The following is a 20,798-nucleotide window of genomic DNA, read 5'->3' on the forward strand; positions in this document are numbered from 1 at the left end:
ACAGTTCACATTCAAAGAAATGACAACCAGACCGAAGATATAGTAAACATTTAAAATGTTATATCCTTGTAAAATGGCAAGAAAAGTTCCTGCATCAGGACACAGTGGAATTGTATTCTAGGCGGCTCTGATTTGGAGCTGATTTCGTAACCACTACTGCAGTTCTGCGTCCGAGACGCGGGGTGCCGCTGTCGGCTAGAGCTGAGCGAAGTGTCGGCTCTTGACGAAAAAGGACTCGCCCTCAGACCGAGGAATCGGAAGAACCGTGCACTCTCCGGCTCTCGGCAGAGAAGCTAGCTATCAGAGAGTTTGTCTGCCAAGACAAATCAAGGAATCACTCTTGCTCAGAGAATTCTTGGGATTATTTAGGGATCGATCGCTGCTCCTCGGAATCAGTAAGGAAAACGCTCAGAAAGCGGGATGGGAAACCGCTGGGGACCGCAGGGCCAGGCTGGGCGGAGGCGAATGCCCTTTCTCCTCCTGTTGCCTTTGTTCTGCCCGGCGCTCGCCGAGCATATCCGCTACACGATTCCCGAGGAGCTGGCCAGAGGCTCGCTGGTGGGGAACCTCGCCAAGGATCTGGGGCTTGGTGTGCGAGATTTGCCTACTCAGAACCTGCGGGTTAGTGCCAAGAAGAAATTCTTTACAGTGAAGACCGAGAACGGGGACTTACTTGTGGGCGACCGTATAGACCGAGAGCAGATTTGTGGCAAGAAATCAACATGCGTTCTGGAATTCGAAATGGTTGCTGAAAAGCCTTTGAACTTTTTTCATATAGCCGTGCTGATTCAGGATGTCAACGACAACCCACCGACCTTCAGCCAAAATATCACTGAACTGGAAATCAGTGAACTGGCCCTAACTGGAGCCACCTTTGCCTTGGAATCCGCACAAGACTCTGATGTAGGGGTCAACTCCCTGCAGCGGTACTACCTCAGCCCCAACCCACACTTCTCTTTGACCCAGAAAGAGAACCCTGATGGCACTACGTACCCAGAACTGGTACTGAAGGCTCCCCTGGACAGGGAAGAGCAGTCCTGCCACCACCTGGTTCTCACCGCTGTGGATGGGGGCGAGCCTGCCAGAAGCTGCACTACCCAGATCAGGGTGATTGTAGCAGATGCAAATGATAACCCCCCAGTGTTCACCCAGGACACCTACAGGGTCAGTGTTCCAGAGAACCTGGCAGTTGGCTCCTCTGTGCTAAGCGTGATGGCCACTGACTTGGATGAGGGCATCAATGCCGAGATCACCTACGCTTTCATCAACATTGGTAAGGCAGTGAGACAACTGTTCAAGCTGAACAGTCAAACAGGGGAAGTCTCCACTGGTGGAGGACTGGACTTTGAAGAGAGAGAGCGCTACACAATTGGGGTAGAAGCAAAGGATGGTGGACGTCACACAGCACATTGTAAAATACAGATAGATATTTTGGATGAAAATGATAATGCTCCTGAGATAACCCTGGATTCTGAATCTAAACATATACAAGAAGATGTAGAGCTGGGGACTGTTGTTGCCCTGATCAAAACACATGATCTGGATTCTGGCTTTAATGGGGAAATCCTATGCCAACTAAATGGAAACTCCCCATTTAAAATAGTTCAAGATACAAAAAATACATACAAGTTGGTGACAGATGGAGCCCTAGATCGAGAGCAGACTACGGAATACAACATCACCATCACAGCCACCGACAAGGGCAAACCTCCCCTCTCCTCCAAAACAAGTGTCACCTTAAACATCGATGATGTCAACGACAATGCTCCTGTTTTCCACCAGGCCTCTTATCTGGTCCGAGTGGCAGAAAACAACCCACCGGGTGCCTCCATAGCGCAGGTCAGCGCCTCCGACCCCGACCTGGGACCCAACGGCCAGGTGTCCTACTCCATCGTGGCCAGCGACCTGGAGCCACGGGCGCTGTCGTCCTACGTGTCCGTGAGCGCGCACAGCGGGGTGGTGTTCGCGCAGCGCGCCTTCGACCACGAGCAGCTGCGCGCCTTTGAGCTGACGCTGCAGGCCCGCGACCAGGGCTCGCCCGCGCTCAGCGCCAACGTGAGCCTGCGCGTGCTGGTGGGCGACCGCAACGACAACGCGCCCAGGGTGCTGTACCCGGCGCTGGGGCCCGACGGCTCTGCGCTCTTCGACACGGTGCCGCGCGCCGCGCAGCCGGGCTACCTGGTCACCAAGGTGGTGGCGGTGGACGCGGACTCGGGACACAATGCCTGGCTGTCCTACCACGTGCTGCAGGCCAGCGAGCCCGGACTCTTCAGCCTGGGGCTGCGCACGGGCGAGGTGCGCACGGCCAGACCTTTAGGCGACAGGGAATCGGCCCGCCAGCGCCTGTTGGTGGCTGTGCGCGACAGTGGACAGCCATCTCTCTCAGCCACCGCTACGCTGCACCTGGTCTTTGCTGATAACCTGCAGGATGTACTGCCAGACTTCGGTGACCAACCAGCATCCTCTGACCCCCAGGCTGAGCTGCAGTTCTATCTGGTGGTGGCCTTGACCTTGATCTCCGTGCTCTTCCTACTGGCGGTGATTCTGGCGGTCGCCCTGACCCTGCGACGCTCCTCCAGCCCCGCTGCCTGGAGTTGCTTTCAGACAGGTGGTGTCTGCTCCAAGGCTGGACCTGGGGTTTTCCCCAACTACTGCGACGGGACTTTGCCCTATTCCTACAATTTATGCGCTGCCTCACACTCCTCCAAGACTGAGTTTAAATTTGTCAATATAAACCCGGAAAATGCTCCACCACAAGATCTTCTATGTAATGAAGCCTCTTGGTTTGAGAGCACCCGTAATGATAATCCCCAAATGACATCTGATTCAGTCAAGTTGCAACAGGTGAGTTACTTCAAAACTCTCTCCTCCTGTAAGTATAATTAGGTTTCAATTCATTATTTTAGAGGTAAAAAGTACACCGGCTAAACATATCTTGATTTTGTGTTTTATTGATTTGGAGGGCATACAATGAGGGTGTTGGAAATTCTTTGTTTATCTGTGTTGCAATTGTTCTTTCATACAAAGTCACCTTGTGATGGTCTTGAAATTTTTGTTAATCCTAAAACAATATGTCCTGAAACATTTTTAATACATTTGTACCTCACACTCTCATTGTGAGACACATTAGCTATATATAATTAAACATAAATCCAGACAATTTAGTGTTTTTCTTAGTTTCAATGCAGTCAATCCTAAATTGTGGTTTATATATACCCTATACTCTATAATATATAATATTTTTCATTGTAGCCCATATATTTTCACTTCGTTTGCATGTTTTAAAAAGTATACACAGATATTGGCTAAATTAGGGCTTAATTTACATCTTAATTTAAAATAGATAATGAAAAATTTTAAATGACAACACTTAACTGTCACTAGGTGAATTGGTTCAAATATGTTTGTGGTTGTTGGTTCCCTTATTGAAAATGGGACAAATATAAATTGCGGTGGGGTGTGATAATTAAAGATTTACAGAAAAGTGTAATATTTCTGTTCTCCAAGGCCATAAGAGATATCACCACAAAAATGAATGGTAAATTCCAGGGAGCATTTAAAATTATTAAAATAGGTTCTTTTATTTTTCCAAATGCTTCTCACTCTTGGGGAGAGAAATTTTATGAGTGCTATCTATGCAGATTTAGCTGAATTCAGATCTTCTCTATGATCTTTTCACAAATACGATGCAGTATTAAGTTAGGACTCTAAGCGTCGCTGTTCACTAACCCGGGTAAAGAGAGCAATGAGAACTCCAGTTATATCCTCCAAGCACAAAGCAGATCAGATACAAAAGCTCTGCAGCTGCGCAAAAATTCTGACCTAAAACGCCTCGCATCGGAACTCTGCTTGTTTATCGATCTTGAACTTTAATTCTGAGAAGCCCAAGAACAGAGCGAACCAGTTCCGCCTACGCATCACTCCAGGGAAGTGCATAAGGAGCCAGTAATGGCGGCTCTGCAAAGGCGCTGGCACCACAGCCGGTTTGTCCTGCTTTATATGCTCCTGGGGACGCTGTGGGGGGCCGGGGTCCCGGCTGGGCCAATCCGTTACTCCATTCCTGAGGAACTGGACAGAGGCTCCTTCGTGGGCAACATCGCGGAAGATCTCCGGCTGGAGCCCCAGGAGCTGGCGGAGCGCGGAGCCCGAATTGTCTCCAGAGGTAGGACGCAGCTTTTTGCTCTGAATACTCAAAGAGGCAGCTTGGTCACCTCGGGCAGGATAGACAGGGAGGAGCTCTGCGCTCAGAGCCCGCGTTGTTTGGTGAGTTTTAACATCCTCATTGAGGACAAATTAAATCTTTATCCCGTAGAGGTGGAAATAGTGGACATTAATGATAATACACCCCAATTCTTAAGGGAAGAATTGGAAGTGAAAATTCTTGAAAACGCAGTCCCATCCTCTCGTTTTCCACTAGTGGAGGTCTCTGACCCGGATGTGGGAGTGAACTCTCTTCAGGGCTTCAAGCTCAGCGGGAGTCGTCACTTCTCAGTGGACGTGTCAAGTGAAACTGATGGGCCCAAATACCCGGAGCTAGTGCTGGAGCACGCTCTGGACCGGGAGGGAGAGTCTATTCACCACTTGGTTCTTACTGCCATGGATGGAGGTGACCCTGTCCGTTCAGGCATTGCGAGAATTCTGGTAACTGTCCTAGATGCAAATGATAATCCTCCAGTGTTTACTCAGCCTGTCTACCTTGTGAGTGTTCCTGAAAATCTGCCAATAGGTACACCACTGCTGTCAGTAAATGCCACCGACCAGGATGAAGGGGTCCACGCAGAAGTAACATATTCCTTTGTGAGAATAACAGAAAAGATCTCAAAGATTTTCTGCTTGAATGTTTTCACTGGAGAAATATCAAATTCTGCAAATCTAGACTACGAGGATTCCAGCTTTTATGAGCTGGAGGTTGAAGCTCGGGATCAGCCAGGTCTACAAGGCAGAGCAAAAGTCTTAATAACTGTCTTAGATGTGAATGATAATGTGCCAGAAGTAATAGTTACATCTGGAGGCAAGTCAGTTGTGGAAAGTACTCCTCCAGGAACAGTAATTGCTCTTTTTCAAGTATATGACCGTGACTCTGGACTGAATGGCCTGGTAACATGTTCTATCTCAAAAAGTCTGCCATTTGAGCTAGAAAAGTCAGTAGACAATTATTATCGATTAGTGACCAATACAGTTCTAGATCGAGAACAGGTATCCCTGTACAATATCACTGTGACAGCCACAGACAAAGGGGTGCCACCTCTGTCTACAGAAACCTTGATCTCTCTACATGTGGCAGACACCAACGACAACCCACCTTCCTTCCCCCACTCCTCCTACTCTGTCTATGTCCCTGAGAACAACCCCAGAGGTGCTTCCATCTTCACTGTGACTGCACACGACCCTGACAGTGACGAGAATGCCAGAGTCACTTACTCCCTGGATGAAGACACCATCCAGGGTGTGCCTCTATCCTCCTATGTCTCCATCAACTCTGACACTGGTGTCCTGTATGCATTGCACTCCTTCGACTATGAGCAGTTCCGTGACTTGCAATTGAGAGTGACTGCACATGACAGCGGGGACCCACCGCTCAGCAGCAACGTGTCCCTGAGTCTGTTTGTGCTGGACCAGAATGACAATGCACCCGAAATACTGTACCCTGCCATCCCCACCGACGGGTCCACTGGTGTGGAGCTGGCACCCCGCTCTGCAGAACCCGGATACCTGGTGACCAAGGTGGTGGCAGTGGACAGAGACTCAGGCCAGAACGCCTGGCTGTCCTACCGCCTGCTCAAGGCCAGCGAGCCAGGACTCTTCGTGGTGGGGCTGCACACGGGCGAGGTGCGCACTGCGCGGGCCCTGTTGGAGAGAGATTCACTCAAGCAGAGCCTGGTGGTGGCAGTTCAGGACCATGGCCAGCTCCCCCTCTCGGCCACTGTCACGCTCACGGTGGCGGTGGCTGACAGCATCCCAGATGTTCTGGCTGACCTGGGCAGCCTGGAGGTCCCTCATGACTCCGAAACCTCAGGCCTCACTCTGTACCTGGTGGTGGCAGTGGCTGTGGTTTCCTGCGTCTTTCTCGCCTTTGTCATGATCCTGCTGGCACTGAGGCTCAGGCGCTGGCACAGGTCACGCCATCTTCAGGGTTCTGGAGGTGGGTTGGTGGGCGTACCTGCCTCGCACTTTATGGACGTGGACGGGGTGCGGGCTTTCCTGCAGACCTATTCCCATGAGGTCTGCCTCACTGCTGACTCTCGGAAGAGTCACCTAATCTTCCCCCAGCCCAACTATGCAGACACACTCATCAGCCAGGAGAGCTGTGAGAAAAGCGATCCTCTTTTGCTTCAGGAAGATTCAGGTTTTTGTAAAGAGGAAGGCTCCCTTGTTCAGGTGAGATTATTGCTTTTATTGGTTTTATTTGAACAGAAAATTTAAAAATTCTATTTGATCAGAGCTTAGTCTTTTTAGTATTTTGCAGTGAATTATATAATTTTTATAACATTTTTTCTTTGTTAATAGAGCTCTATCTTTGTTTTCTCTAATTTTACCAAAATAATCTTAATAATGTATGCCCTGGATTTTCTTTTATGTTTCTCCTCTTGGCAAGGTCTTTGTGCCTTTGGTTACATACATCTCATTTCTCAGATATTTCTTTTCCATTATGTGACATTTCTGAGATTCTTGTTCTAATGTGAAAACTAAATTGCAGGTTTTTAAAAAGAAGCTCAACTTCTTGTTTTCCCCCCCCAGTTTTAATTAGTAGCGAGTATTTTCTGAAATTATGGAGATCTGTGAGAGATTTCCCCCCTTACTATTTAGTAATAAAAACATTATTTATATAAAAGATTAAAGTAATTAAGAAGACCAGATCTTTGGTGTTTGAAGACCTGAATATCCTTGGAACTACCTGAATATCTTTGGAACTATCTGTTTTTCATCTTGGGCCAGTCACAATATCAATAGTCCTCAAAGTAAAAATTAAATTAAGAAGACTTGTCTTATGTACCTCACAGAAAATATGGGGAAATATTTAAAAATGAAAATGGGGGATGGGAAATATCTGTAATACTATCAACAATAAAAAATATATTTAAATAAATAAATAAATGAAAATTAGCCCTGGCAGGTCAGTTGGCTAGAACATCGTCCCCATAGCCAACATTGTGGGTTCAATCCCTGGTCAGGACACATACAAGAATCAACCAATGAATGCATAAATAAGTGGAACAACAAATCCATGTTTCTCTCTCTCTCCTTCCTCTCTCTCTAAATAATTTTTAAGAGAAAGTGAATGTTAAAATATGCTCATAGTGTCACAGGATACAACTCTAAAAATAGAGATGTGACTAATGAATGGGAGAATAAAGACTTAATAATGTTCAACTAAGAATTTAAATAATTAGCAAATGTAACCCAGATAAAATAGGGTTCTGTCATGTAGGAACTCTGTTCAAATATTTAAGGAATAAAAGGTTGTCATTTAAAAGAATAATTAGTCTAATTCACTGTGGCCCAGAGATGTGACTGAAACTATGGCTTGATGAGTAGGAAAAAGAAAAGCAGCCTGGCCAGTGTGGTTCAGTGGTTGAGCAACAACCTATGAAACAGGAGATCACAGTTTGATTCCCCGCCAGGGCACATATTGGGGTTGAGAGTTGCAGGCTCTATCCCCAGCAGGAGGCAGCCAATCAATGATTCCCTCTCATCATTGATGTTTCTCTCTCTCCCTCTTCCTTCCTCTTTGAAATGAATAAAAATACATTTTTAAAAAAGAAAAAGTTTTGAGATGTCAAAGTTGTTTTATCAGAAAATGGACTGCTAAGGAATTAGGAGATTCTATTATTGGCACTCTTAAAAAGTACCTAAGTTAATGGCCATGGAATTAATAGAATACTGGGGATAATATATTTTGATAAGTCGTTGAACTACATGATAGTCAAGTTCTGTTCCAGTTCTGAGCTGGACTAGTCCATGATCTGATAAAGAATAGATTGGTTACTTATGCATCTAAAACAAACAATTGCACAAGTAAAATAAACAATTGAGAAGATGCTTTGATAATGAATGAGAATTTCTTTTGTAACCTGAAATTTTCAGTCTTCATAAAAACTGATTGAGTTGATGTCTTTAAATTAGCTGCTAAGGGTATAATACATGTTTTTCTAAATCAGTATTGTGGTATTATACTTCAGCAATTGTAGAATTATTTCTTTCAAGATTCCAAATGTATATGACTAACCAAGAGATTTCAGTCAGACACACTTTCAAAGCTGATTTGCGTGGACATTTTTTATATAATTCTTTGATGGTTTTAATCAGAATTTAATAGTAAATAACAATTTTATTTCCCTTGAATCTTTGGTATTGATCAAGGTAGTCAGATGGTATCTTTTATGAATACACTCTGTAAATGTTAGATATTTTATTACATCACCAATTCTGGATAATTTAAACTACATCTTGAACCTTCATTGTTATAAGCTCATTAAGTGGTTTTATGAATAGTAGTACAACGGTTTATTTTATTCTCTTCTCTGCTCACTAACTGGGATAGTAGACTGGTCTATTTTTATTTACTTATGAGAGATAGATAGTTTGTTTTTGCACTTATTTATGCATTAATTGGTTGATTCTTATATGTGCCCTGACCAGGGATTGAACTTGCAACTTTGGTGTATTGGGAGGATGCTCTAACCAACTGAGCTACTCAACCAGGGCAGTATCTGGTTTATTTTATTCTCTTATCTGAGTCACCTGTGACCATTTCATTTAAATAAAATGTTTTACTGACAGAAAAATTATCAGATTATACTCTCACAATAATAATTCATTCATGTGAACTGATCAAGTGTTCAATTCTGGCAACCATGGAATTTGCTAAGTTCTGACTAAATAATGTTCTTTGACCTACACACCATGTACATTATTATGAATAAGATAGTCTGAGATTTTGAGTATGCACTAAATTTTGAAGCTTCAAGAAAAATGTACCAAACCATTGGGCTATTTTATCATCTGTGAAAAACGTCAGTTTCTGATCAAACTTCCGTTGAAGTGGCAGTTATCAAAGGGGAAGCAGTAAAATCTTCGAATCATTGGAAAATACCTATACCTTTGCCTGGAAATGACAACCTAAACAGAAGTCCAAACAAATGGTTCTTCAATTTTTTAAAAGTTTCATAAAGAAAGGGGGGAAGACAACTCAATGCTTGGGAAGTCAAGTAGACTTTCCATATAATTTTTAATCAAGTAAACAAATGAAGGTCAAGATCCTGCCCCCAAACTAAATCAATAATAACATACTCCCTCTAAAACTAAAGAATTCTTTTGACTTTACACTGTAGGCTTATGTTATATTTAAACATATTGTGGTACTCTGGTAGACATTCTTAATATTTAATTTTATGTTGTAAAATAACTTAGAAAACTTGATACTAGAGATGATACAGCCATTTAATTTCTAAAGTATGCTTTATTTTCAGAGTATGTGTATAATCTCATTTGTCTAGATATTATTTATTTAACTCCAAAGAAAGTGCCCAGAAGTAAAGTTAATTGAGACTTTAATGAAATAGTAGAATAAGAGACAAATATGAGATGACACTGTGAGTTTTGAAATATCAGGTTTAAAAAAAATCACGGCATTGGAAGCCATAAGATCCAGACATGAAAGTTGTGTTTGCACATGTCTGCAAGTCCTCATGATTTTTTATGACAATATGCTTTGCTTACATGAGCAAGAAGTTCAAAATTACTACTAAACAAAAAGTATTTAACTCCTGTTTTTGAAATTAATCTGTAATACTCATATTGGTTCCTTTGAACGAAAGTTCTTTTATCTGCTTGGTAAAAACAAACATGACTGAGTTATTTTTGATAAATTGAAACAGCATTTCATTCAAAGTATTACCTATATTTTGGAGCAATGCCATCAGAGAACACCAACTCAGCTAAGCATTTTTGATGTTACCCCTAGTTCCTCCTCCTGGTCTTGCTAGCTCCTACCATGGGGGCTTAAGATAATTTACAAAGCAAGGCTATGTCTTGCTAGATCTTCGTTCCAAAACTGGTTACTTTCTTTTCTCCTGCAACTATGTGGAAGGGACTGTGTTTTATTTCTACCAGCTCAGTGTAACCTCAGATCCATCAAGAATTGCGTTTTGTTTCATTAACATAGGTAGAGAAATGAAAACCTCTAAGGATCCTTTCAGGACAGTCCTGCATGCATGCTCAAAGGCTCTCTGTCTAGAGACCGACCTTTCTTTAACTATTCTGGAATAGGGTAGGATGATTATTTGAATTGCATAATGAAAAGAAGCAGTCAAGCTAACACACATTTTCGTATGAATCCACAACCAGTAGAACCTCTGCTTACTTTGGCCTTCTGTCCCAAATAAGTTGTTTCTATAACTGATTGTTGCTGCTTAGCTTCTCTTCTCTAATGGTACTTTTTGAGCATAAAGCATCGGTTAAGGCCAACAATTATTCCTCTCTTTTCTCAAAAGAAAGGGAGTGAGGATATCTATATTTCGACACAAGTTCTACTACTACATAGTCCACTACTACATAGTCCAAGACAAAGGCAATTCCCTCTAATTTTTTAAATCATTAAAATGAAGGTATTGGACTAAACCATCTCCAAAGTTTAATCAAATCAAAAGCTTTATTAAACTACCTCTTCATAATTTAAAGACAAATTTGACTCTCTGAGTTTTACATGGTGGTGTCTAGCGAATAGTATGTGTTCAATAGTATTTAATTAATTTTAATTTGTTTTGCCTAGCTGGCATAGCTCAGTGGAAACAGGAGGTCACAGTTCAATTCCCAGTGCGGGCACATACCAGGATTGTGGGCTTGATTCCCAGTGTGGGGCAGGCAGTAGGCAGCCAACCAATGATTCTCTCTCATCATTAGTGTTTCTATCTCTCTCTCCCTCTAACTTCCTCTCTTGAATCAATAAAAATATTAAAACATAAAAAATAAAATAAAATCAGTAAAACTATATCCTCTGGTGAGGATTAAAGAGCAAAAAAATTCTTTTAAAAAAATAAAATAAATTTTACTTTAATGTAAACAGTTTCTATACAACATATTTCTTATGTATATACACACCTTTTTAAAACAAATCATTTTTTTCACCTGAAATGGCTGATTTTCTCTATGTGCAATAAATAAAGTGTGAGGCAGTATCCAAGAGTCATTTCCAAGTTGAAAAGCAAACCAAGGAAGTTTCAAAAATCATTAGGGACTAATAAACACTCATCCATGAACATTGTTGTATCAATTCACAGTTTCTTAAAATTAATGTTTTTGGATTAAGTAAATATAAACGGAAGAATTTGGAAGGCTAAAACAAGTTTTCTGAAAAAGCAATTATTTTGCCTTCAATATGGTGCAGTAACATAGTAAGGACTCTGAGCGCCGCTGTTCACCAACCAGGAGAAAGATCCGCCGGAACTACCGAGCTTTTACAGCACAACCAAACGCCAGATTGAGACAAACTCTTTTCCAAGGGACATCAAACTCAGACCCATATTCTCCTGGATTTGGGGCTCCTTTTCCGAATACAGAGCGTTCCAGGAAGCATCCGGAAACACCACAGGAGGTGGCCCAGGGTCTAATGATCTGCAGGACAATGGCGGCTCCGGAGAGGGGCCGGAATTACAGAGGATTCATCCTGCTCTCCATCCTCCTGGGAACCCGGAGCGAAGCTTGGGCAGGACACATTCTCTATTCCGTGCCGGAGGAGACAGACAAAGGGTCTTTTGTGGGTAATGTCGCCAAGAATCTGGGGCTGGAGGCCCAGGAGCTGGCGGAGCGCGGAGTCCGCATCGTTTCCAGAGGTAGGACGCAGCTTTTCGCTCTGAATAAGAGAACTGGCAGCTTGGTCACGGCGGGCAGGATAGACCGGGAGGAGCTCTGCGCTCAGAGCGCGCGGTGTCTGGTGAGTTTTAACATCCTGATAGAAGATAAAATGAATCTTTACCCTATAGAAGTGGAAATAATGGATGTTAATGACAATGCTCCTAGGTTCTTGACGGAAGAAATGAATGTAAAAATAATGGAGAATACAGCCCCTGGGGTGCGGTTTCCGTTAAAAGAGGCTAGGGATCCGGATGTGGGCACGAACTCCCTCCAGAGCTACCAGCTCAGCCCCAATCGCCACTTCTCCCTGCTTATGCAAACTGGAGAGGACGGAACTAAGTATCCGGAGTTAGTGCTGGAGCGGGTGCTGGACCGGGAGGAAGAGGCAATTCACCACCTCCTCCTCACAGCTTCTGACGGTGGTGACCCACCCTTATCTGGCACCGCCCGCATCCAAGTGGCAGTGGTGGATGTGAATGATCATTCGCCAGTCTTCTCTTTGCCTCAGTACCAAGTCACTGTCCCTGAGAACGTGCCAGTGGGCACAAGACTGCTCACAGTAAATGCTATCGACCTCGATGAGGGAGTCAATGGGGAAGTGACATACTCTTTTTGGAAAATAACTCCAAAAATTCTACAGATATTCCAACTGAACTCCCACACAGGAGAACTATCAACTTTAGAAAGCCTAGATTATGAAGAATCCAGCTACTATGAAATGGAAGTTCAGGCTCAGGACGGTCCTGGTAGTATGACAAGAGCTAAAGTACGCGTCACCATTTTAGATGTGAATGACAACGCCCCAGAAGTGACTATAACATCTGTAAGCAGCTCAATCCCTGAAGATACTCCCCCTGGAACAGTAATTGCTCTTTTCTACTTTCAAGACCGAGATTCCGGAAAGAATGGTGAGGTCACCTGCACTATTTCAGAAAATCTACCTTTCAAGTTAGAAAGATCAATAGACAATTATTATAGATTGGTGACAGCAAAAAACCTAGACCGAGAAATACTCTCTGTGTACAACATCACACTGAAAACCACAGATGGTGGAACCCCGCCCTTGTCTACAGAAACTCACATCTCCATAAAGGTGTCAGACACCAATGACAACCCACCTTCCTTTCCCCACTCCGCCTACTCTGTCTATGTCCCTGAGAACAACCCCAGAGGTGCTTCCATCTTCACTGTGACTGCACACGACCCTGACAGTGACGAGAATGCCAGAGTCACTTACTCCCTGGATGAAGACACCATCCAGGGTGTGCCTCTATCCTCCTATGTCTCCATCAACTCTGACACTGGTGTCCTGTATGCATTGCACTCCTTCGACTATGAGCAGTTCCGTGACTTGCAATTGAGAGTGACTGCACATGACAGCGGGGACCCACCGCTCAGCAGCAACGTGTCCCTGAGTCTGTTTGTGCTGGACCAGAATGACAATGCACCCGAAATACTGTACCCTGCCATCCCCACCGACGGGTCCACTGGTGTGGAGCTGGCACCCCGCTCTGCAGAACCCGGATACCTGGTGACCAAGGTGGTGGCGGTGGACAGAGACTCAGGCCAGAACGCCTGGCTGTCCTACCGCCTGCTCAAGGCCAGTGAGCCAGGACTCTTCATGGTGGGGCTGCACACGGGCGAGGTGCGCACTGCGCGGGCCCTGTTGGAGAGAGATTCGCTCAAGCAGAGCCTGGTGGTGGCAGTTCAGGACCATGGCCAGCTCCCTCTCTCGGCCACTGTCACGCTCACGGTGGCGGTGGCTGACAGCATCCCAGATGTTCTGGCTGACCTGGGCAGCCTGGAGGTCCCTCACGACTCCGAAGCCCCAGGCCTCACTCTGTACCTGGTGGTGGCAGTGGCTGTGGTCTCCTGCGTCTTTCTCGCCTTTGTTATCATCCTGCTGGCACTCAGACTGAGGCGCTGGTCCACATCGCGCATGCTCCAAGCTTCAGGGGGCGGGTTCGCTGGGGTGCCAGCTTCACACTTTGTGGGTGTGGACGGAGTGCACGCATTCCTGCAGACCTATTCCCAGGAGGTCTCCCTCACCGCGGACTCAGGAAAGAGTCACCTGATCTTCCCCCAGCCCAACTATGCAGACACGCTCATCAGTGATGACAGCTGTGAGAAAAAAGATCCCTTTTTAGCACCCATAGATTTTCATGAATGTAAGGATGAAGCTCAAAGTATTCAGGTGAGTACAATCATTCATTTAGCTTTATATTCTTGAGGAATTATACTTTGTGGAAATATCTTTATTGCTTTGTGAAGGCAGTATTTTGAAGATGTGGTAAAAAAAAAAAAAACTTTAAAAAGTTAAAGCATGTTAAATGGTTTATTCCAGTGGTGATATTTTAACATGGAGCACTTATTAGCATAAGATTTGGTATCATTTCTATAGGGGATGCCTATGGATGAGATTATGAATAAGTGGACTATCACATTTGTATACCTTCCACCTATTTTCCATTTGATGTTCTTAGTCCATGTAGTTTATCAAGGAGAATGAAGGGACTGCTCAGGATTCTCTTTAGGTCAGATGTACAAAAGGCTCCTGCAGATTGTTTCGGTCTGAATTTTTTTCTGTGTCTGGCTTCTGCCTCCATGTACCTCAACTTGATGATCTTGAAAAATCTCACTTGCTTCCTGACCTATTTAAAGCATATGGGTCTATTAAAGTTGGGTCCTGGTGGAAGGTTGGGAAAATGCCTGAAGAAAAAAAAATGTGTGTTTCAAGCTTCACTATAGCAATCTGTGTTTCAATCATTTTATATCAATGATAAGCATGGAGCCCACTGCCACACTGAAGGTCATTGTTCAAAAACAATAAAATATGACGTCAAATAAAATGTCTTTTCAAGTATTGTAAGTGGCATTTGTGAAATAGGAAGTTACATGTTTCACCACAAAATTCCTTTGTGCAGTTTTAGTGGTACAGCCATGTGAAGTGTGACTGTGGGCTCTCCAAGTAGGATCCTGGGGATGCTGGCTTTATGAGACAAACATCTCACATACTCAAGTCCTAGACCAGTAGTTGGACTTTACTTATTGGGTCTGCTCAAAGATTCAGTCAGAAATAATGTAATCTGGGACTAACTACTTTTATAGTCTAAGTTAGTGGCTTTCAACCTTTCTCATCTCATGGCACACATAACTAGTTACTAAAATTATGTGGCACACTGAAAACTATATTTTTTGCTGATCTGACAAAATATAGGTATAATTTTGATTCATTTGCACCGGCTGACTATAGTAGTGTTGGCTGTTGTCATTTTTTATTTGACAATCCAAGGGAAAAGAGGTCAGTTCCCCTGACTAAATAATCAGGTGTTGCATGTTTTAAAAATTCTGAGGCACACCAGTGTGCCTACCTGAGCACACTGGTTGAAAATTGCTGCTCTAAGTATAAAATTTCAGTACAGTTCAATACGTCAATTGATTAGCATCTGGAAGGGGTTGATGACAAGGTAATCTTGTTTGTGGCAACCTTTTGAGTGTTAATTTAAACAGTTTTTCTAGTAGAGTGTGTGTTTGCTGATATTTTCCATATAAAGAAAATGTGTAATACTGTGAGTATATTTTACATATTTTGCAGTGTTCAAATGTACAGTCACTTGTGGAACTGTCAGTGTTACTAACATTCTGTGAAGCAGAAATATGGTTATCAGGCATATTGAAAAAGAAAATTACCCTACCCAATTTATTAGATGCTTAATATTTTTTTAAAAAAGGGGAGAAATTGTCACTAAACTCATGAGCTACTGCAAATAAACTTTCTTGGAACTATCTTTATTTGAAGTCATCATGGGATGTTATATAAGTACAGAAGTGAGAACTATGCCTCAGGGTAATAGACCATAGTTAGTCACTTTGTGTTGCAAGGTAAAATGTTATTCCCCTGATAACTTTGAGGAGTGATGTTACATTTCATAACTAGGAAAATAATTGTGTAATGGGACGGAGAGGGATAGGCTAACTCCTTTTCTGGCTACATTATGTCATTGACTGAGATACTAGAATTTAAAATCAGGTAATATTACTATAAATAAATCACGGAAACAATTTTGGAAGAAGAGAGGTATTTGGAGGTAAGTATAAATTGTGCCCTTTTAAAGAAAATTACTGATGCTCTCTGGGAAAAAAATTGAAGGGAATGAACATGGAGATACCCAAAATGTAAAAACAAGGAGAAAAGAAACAAAGGAAGAAACATAGAACTTTATCCAATGTATTGCTAACTAATAAGTATTCAAAATTACTGTACTCCGAGATCGTTTGACCAAGTCTGTTATAGTCATCTTTCTATTACTACTGTGGATTTGAAGATTGGGGAATAATTATGTTAACAAACAGAGTGTATGTATTCAATCTATGTGATTTCCTTAAAACTTTGAAATGGGATAATGGTACAAATTAAACATTAATAAATACATAGACATAAAAATTGTCCAGTCCAGCGCACGATTATACTTACTGTAGCTGGTTAGCCTGAAGCAGCAGAGGCTGCAGTTTCATAGTGCGGACTCTGGGCGCCGCTGTTGGCCAGAGTGGAGAGCTGGGCGCTGGTGATCGCCTCGCGCAGCCGCAGCTCGCTTTCCTCCGCTCACTCGCTAGAGCTGGCCTTTCCACCGCTCCCTCCCCTGGAAAAGAAGAAACCCTGACCCCCACGCAGGAACTAAAGGCTGCTCGGGGCTCTGGACATCCGCGACACAGACATTACTGGTCATCCGGCGTCTTCAGGCCGGTGAGCACGCTGAGGGGAGCAAGAGGGATGGGGAGCGGCGCTGGGGACAGGGGCTGGGCTGAGCGGCGGCCGGTGCTCTTTCCCTTCCTGCTGTCTTTGTTCTGCCCGGCGCTCTCGGAGCCGCTGCGCTACCGGATTCCCGAGGAAATGCCCGAGGGCTCGGTGGTGGGGAACCTCGCCAAGGACCTGGGACTCAGTGTCCGCGAGTTACCGGCTCGAAAACTGCGCGTCAGCTCTGAGAAGCCTTACTTCACTGTGAGCGCAGAGCGCGGGGACTTACTGGTGAGCGGCAGGCTGGACCGGGAGCAGATGTGCGGGAAGAAGCCAGTGTGTGCTCTGGAATTGGAGGCTGTTGCTGAAAAGCCGTTGAACTTTTACCACGTGAACGTGGAGATCGAGGATATTAATGACCACCCTCCCAAATTCATGCAAAACTCCTTTGAGCTGCAAATAAGTGAGTCCACAAAGCCCGAGGCACGATTTATCTTAGGATCTGCCCATGATGCAGATATTGGTACCAACTCATTACAGAATTATCAGCTCAGTCCCAGTGAGCATTTCTTACTCGTGAATAAGGAGAAAGTAGATGGTAGCAAATACCCGGAGCTAGTATTGAAGATGCCTTTAGATCGGGAGGAGCAGAAGTCCTACCACTTGACCTTGACTGCCTTGGACGGCGGGGATCCACCCCTAAGCAGCACTGCTCAGATACAAGTCCTCGTGACTGATGCCAATGATAACCCTCCAGTGTTCAGCCAAGAGTTATACAGGGTGGGCCTTCCGGAGAACGTGTTCCCAGGCACCACTGTGCTTAGAGTGATGGCCACCGACCAGGATGAGGGGGTCAATGCGGAGATCACCTTCTGTTTCACTGAAGCAGGCCAGACCACCCAGTTTGACCTGAATTCTACTACTGGGGAAATTACTACTCGAAATACACTAGATTTTGAGGAAGTCAAAGAATATTCCATAGTTTTGGAAGCAAGGGATGGTGGAGGAATGATTGCCCAATGTACCGTGGAGATACAAGTCCTAGACGTAAATGATAATATCCCAGAAGTGATATTTCAATCTCTCACAGATGTTATTATGGAGGACACCAGGCTAGGAACATACATTGCTTTACTTAAAGTCCGTGACAAGGATTCGGGAGACAATGGAGAAGTTACTTGTAAATTAGAAGGTGAGGTTCCGTTTAAATTGCTAACTTATTCGAGAAACACGTATAAATTAGTGACAGACGGAGTTCTAGACCGTGAGCAGACCCCAGAGTACAATGTCACCATCACAGCCACCGACAGGGGCAAGCCGCCCCTCTCCTCCAGCACCACCATCACCCTACGCGTCACCGACGTCAACGACAACGCCCCGGTTTTCCAGCAGCCAGCCTACCTGGTCCACGTGCCAGAAAACAACCCGCCCGGGGCCTCCATCGCGCAGGTCAGCGCCTCCGACCCCGACCTGGGACCCAACGGCCAGGTGTCCTACTCCATCGTGGCCAGCGACCTGGAGCCACGGGCGCTGTCGTCCTACGTGTCCGTGAGCGCGCACAGCGGGGTGGTGTTCGCGCAGCGCGCCTTCGACCACGAGCAGCTGCGCGCCTTTGAGCTGACGCTGCAGGCGCGCGACCAGGGCTCGCCCGCGCTCAGCGCCAACGTGAGCCTGCGCGTGCTGGTGGGCGACCGCAACGACAACGCGCCCAGGGTGCTGTACCCGGCGCTGGGGCCCGACGGCTCTGCGCTCTTCGACACGGTGCCGCGCGCCGCGCAGCCGGGCTACCTGGTCACCAAGGTGGTGGCGGTGGACGCGGACTCGGGACACAATGCCTGGCTGTCCTACCACGTGCTGCAGGCCAGCGAGCCCGGGCTCTTCAGCCTGGGGCTGCGCACGGGCGAGGTGCGCACTGCCAGACCTTTGGGCGACAGGGACGCGGCCCGCCAGCGCCTCCTGGTGGCCGTGCGGGACGGGGGACAGCCACCCCTCTCAGCCACCGCCACGCTGCTCCTGGTCTTTGCTGACAGCCTACAAGAGGCGCTGCCGGACCTGAGCGAAAGTCCTAAGCCCTCTGACCCCCAGGCTGAGCTGCAGTTCTACCTGGTGGTGGCCTTGGCCTTGATCTCAGTGCTCTTCCTCCTCGCGGTGATTCTGGCGGTCGCCCTGCGGCTTCGACGCCCCTCCAGCCCCGCCACCTGGGGCTGCTTTCAACCTGGTCTCTGTGTCAAGTCTGGACCTGTGGCTCCCCCCAACTACAGTGAAGGGACTTTACCTTATTCCTACAATCTGTGCGTGGCCCAAGCTGGAAAGACAGAGTTTAATTTTCTAAAATGTAATGAGCAGTTGAGTTCAGGACAAGACATACTTTGTGGTGATTCATCTGGGGCCTTATTTCCACTTTGTAATTCCAGTGAGTCGACTTCCCAGCCGGTGAGTTTCCTTTACGCATAACCTGCTACCTTTGGCCTACCCGGTTCTCCATGTTCACAGGGAAACATACAGTTTCAAATCTAAAGGTTGTCTTCGGAAAGTTGTAGCTAGTCTAAAAACTGTCATACCATTCTTCAAGGGAGGTTGAAGTAGGAGCAGTTATGCGTCTTTTAGGGATATCTTTCCAGGCTCAGATTTAGGAAGGATTGAGGGTGTGGGTTTATCTACAAAGGGAAACATTATACAAGGCAATGGGCTCTCTTGTAAAAGCTTGAGATTTTCCCCTAAATTTTTCTTTCTATCACTTAATTCATGATTTTTCTTCAGCCTTGCCACACTATAAATGTAAAAGTAGGTAGTCATTTAAATAAGCCTTTAAAGCAGTGGTTCTCAACCTTCTGGCCCTTTAAATACAGTTCCTCATGTTGTGACTCAACCATAAAATTATTTTCGTTGCTACTTCATAACTGTAATGTTGCTACTATTATGAATCGTAATGTAAATATCTGATATGCAGGATGGCCTTAGGCGACCCCCGTGAAAGGGTCGTTCGACCGCCAAAGGGGTCGCGACCCACAGGTTGAGAACCGCTGCTTTAAAGTAAAATTAGGTATTTTTCTTAACTGATTTAACTGTTATGGTTTTCATACTAATCCAACGTTTTGTCTCTATTTGCTTCCCCTTTTGTTTCAAAAGCACCTAGAAACCTGGGGTTTTGTTTTGTTGTAGATGGACCCATTGTAACTCCATGCAATGTACTAGTGTGTGTGTGTGTGTGTGTGTGTGTGTAAATCTTTTGACTTAGTAGTAGGTCCATTATGCTCATCAGAAGATAAAAGTATGTTCTTCCTACTTGCTTTTCAGGATTAATCTGTATTGAAGCTCATTCTATAGACTCTTCCATCCAAGAAAAGATCATGTTTTTAACTTCCTTTTTTTTTCTTGCAACCTTAAACTAATAAAGCTAGACATCTCTTAGTTATTCTACTGTCTCTAGGAAAAATGTAGAGTTGAATTCTTAAAATTTTAGACAAAATTGCTTACCTGGTATATAAACAAGTATATACTCAAGATGATAACACATTGTTTCAGCCTTTTGCTAGATCTCCCTTAGCAACTGCTTCAATTAGTGGCCATTTTACAAAGCATTGAGGAGACATTTGTTTGTATTGGCACTTTTTTATAATTTTGTGTTTTCCTTGAATTTTATGGTTCTTTTGACCAAAATACTCATAAAAGTAAAAGTAATTTTAGAGCCCTAGCTGGTTTTGCTCAGTGGATAGAGCGTTGGCCTGCAGACTGAAGGGTCCTGGGTTCGATTCCGGCCAAGGGCACATGCCCAGGTTGTGGGCTCGATCCCCAGTAAGGGGAGTGCAGGAGGCAGCGGATCAATGATTCTCATCATTGATGTTTCTATCTCTCTCTCCCTCTCCCTTCCTCTCTGAAATGAATAAAGAAATATATTTTTAAAAAAGTAATTTTAGAATATATGTCTACTTTAAGAATTTAATTGTCTGCTTTAAATTCTCTCTCATTGGTGAAAAATGGGATGGACATTTACTTTTTATTGTAAATTCATTTGTGCCTTTCAAGTGTTTTCAAATAGAAAAAGTATAAATAATTTAAATAAAGAAGCAAATCAGTATAACCTCTGATAAAACTTGAAAGTAGAACTTAAACTGTTAGCATTTTACAACGTTAATTTGAAACATTATCAATGTGTAATTTAAAATGGCATTTAAAAAAGAAAATTAAGCCCTAACCAGTTTGGCTCAGT

The 20,798-nt window shown here is 44.5% G+C and overlaps 2 protein-coding genes across 11 annotated transcripts in view; both read left to right on the plus strand.

Moving 5' to 3' along the window:
- Positions 1-20,798, plus strand: part of LOC132235769 (protocadherin gamma-C4) — a 158,477-nt gene that overhangs the window by 38,913 nt on the left and 98,766 nt on the right. Inside the window, exon 1 of one of the 10 annotated variants that reach the window (XM_059698670.1) lies at positions 237-2,844. The exons of 7 other annotated variants lie outside the window; for them this stretch is intronic. In XM_059698670.1, coding sequence (XP_059554653.1) covers positions 421-2,844 — 2,424 coding nt within the window. In that variant the 5' untranslated portion in view covers positions 237-420. Of the gene's footprint in view, positions 1-236; positions 2,845-3,782; positions 6,379-16,414; positions 19,022-20,798 lie in introns of those variants that run through there. 2 more of the 10 variants (XM_059698665.1, XM_059698679.1) reach the window with 2 other exon arrangements.
- LOC132235772 (protocadherin gamma-A7-like) lies at positions 10,003-13,772 on the plus strand. Its single transcript, XM_059698687.1, is given in 2 exon segments — positions 10,003-13,501; positions 13,504-13,772. Coding segments are annotated over 2 exon segments (2,010 nt in total). The 5' UTR covers positions 10,003-11,608; the 3' UTR covers positions 13,621-13,772.

This window comes from Myotis daubentonii, chromosome 5 (assembly GCF_963259705.1).
Source record: "Myotis daubentonii chromosome 5, mMyoDau2.1, whole genome shotgun sequence".
NCBI classification, from domain to species: Eukaryota; Metazoa; Chordata; class Mammalia; order Chiroptera; family Vespertilionidae; genus Myotis; species Myotis daubentonii.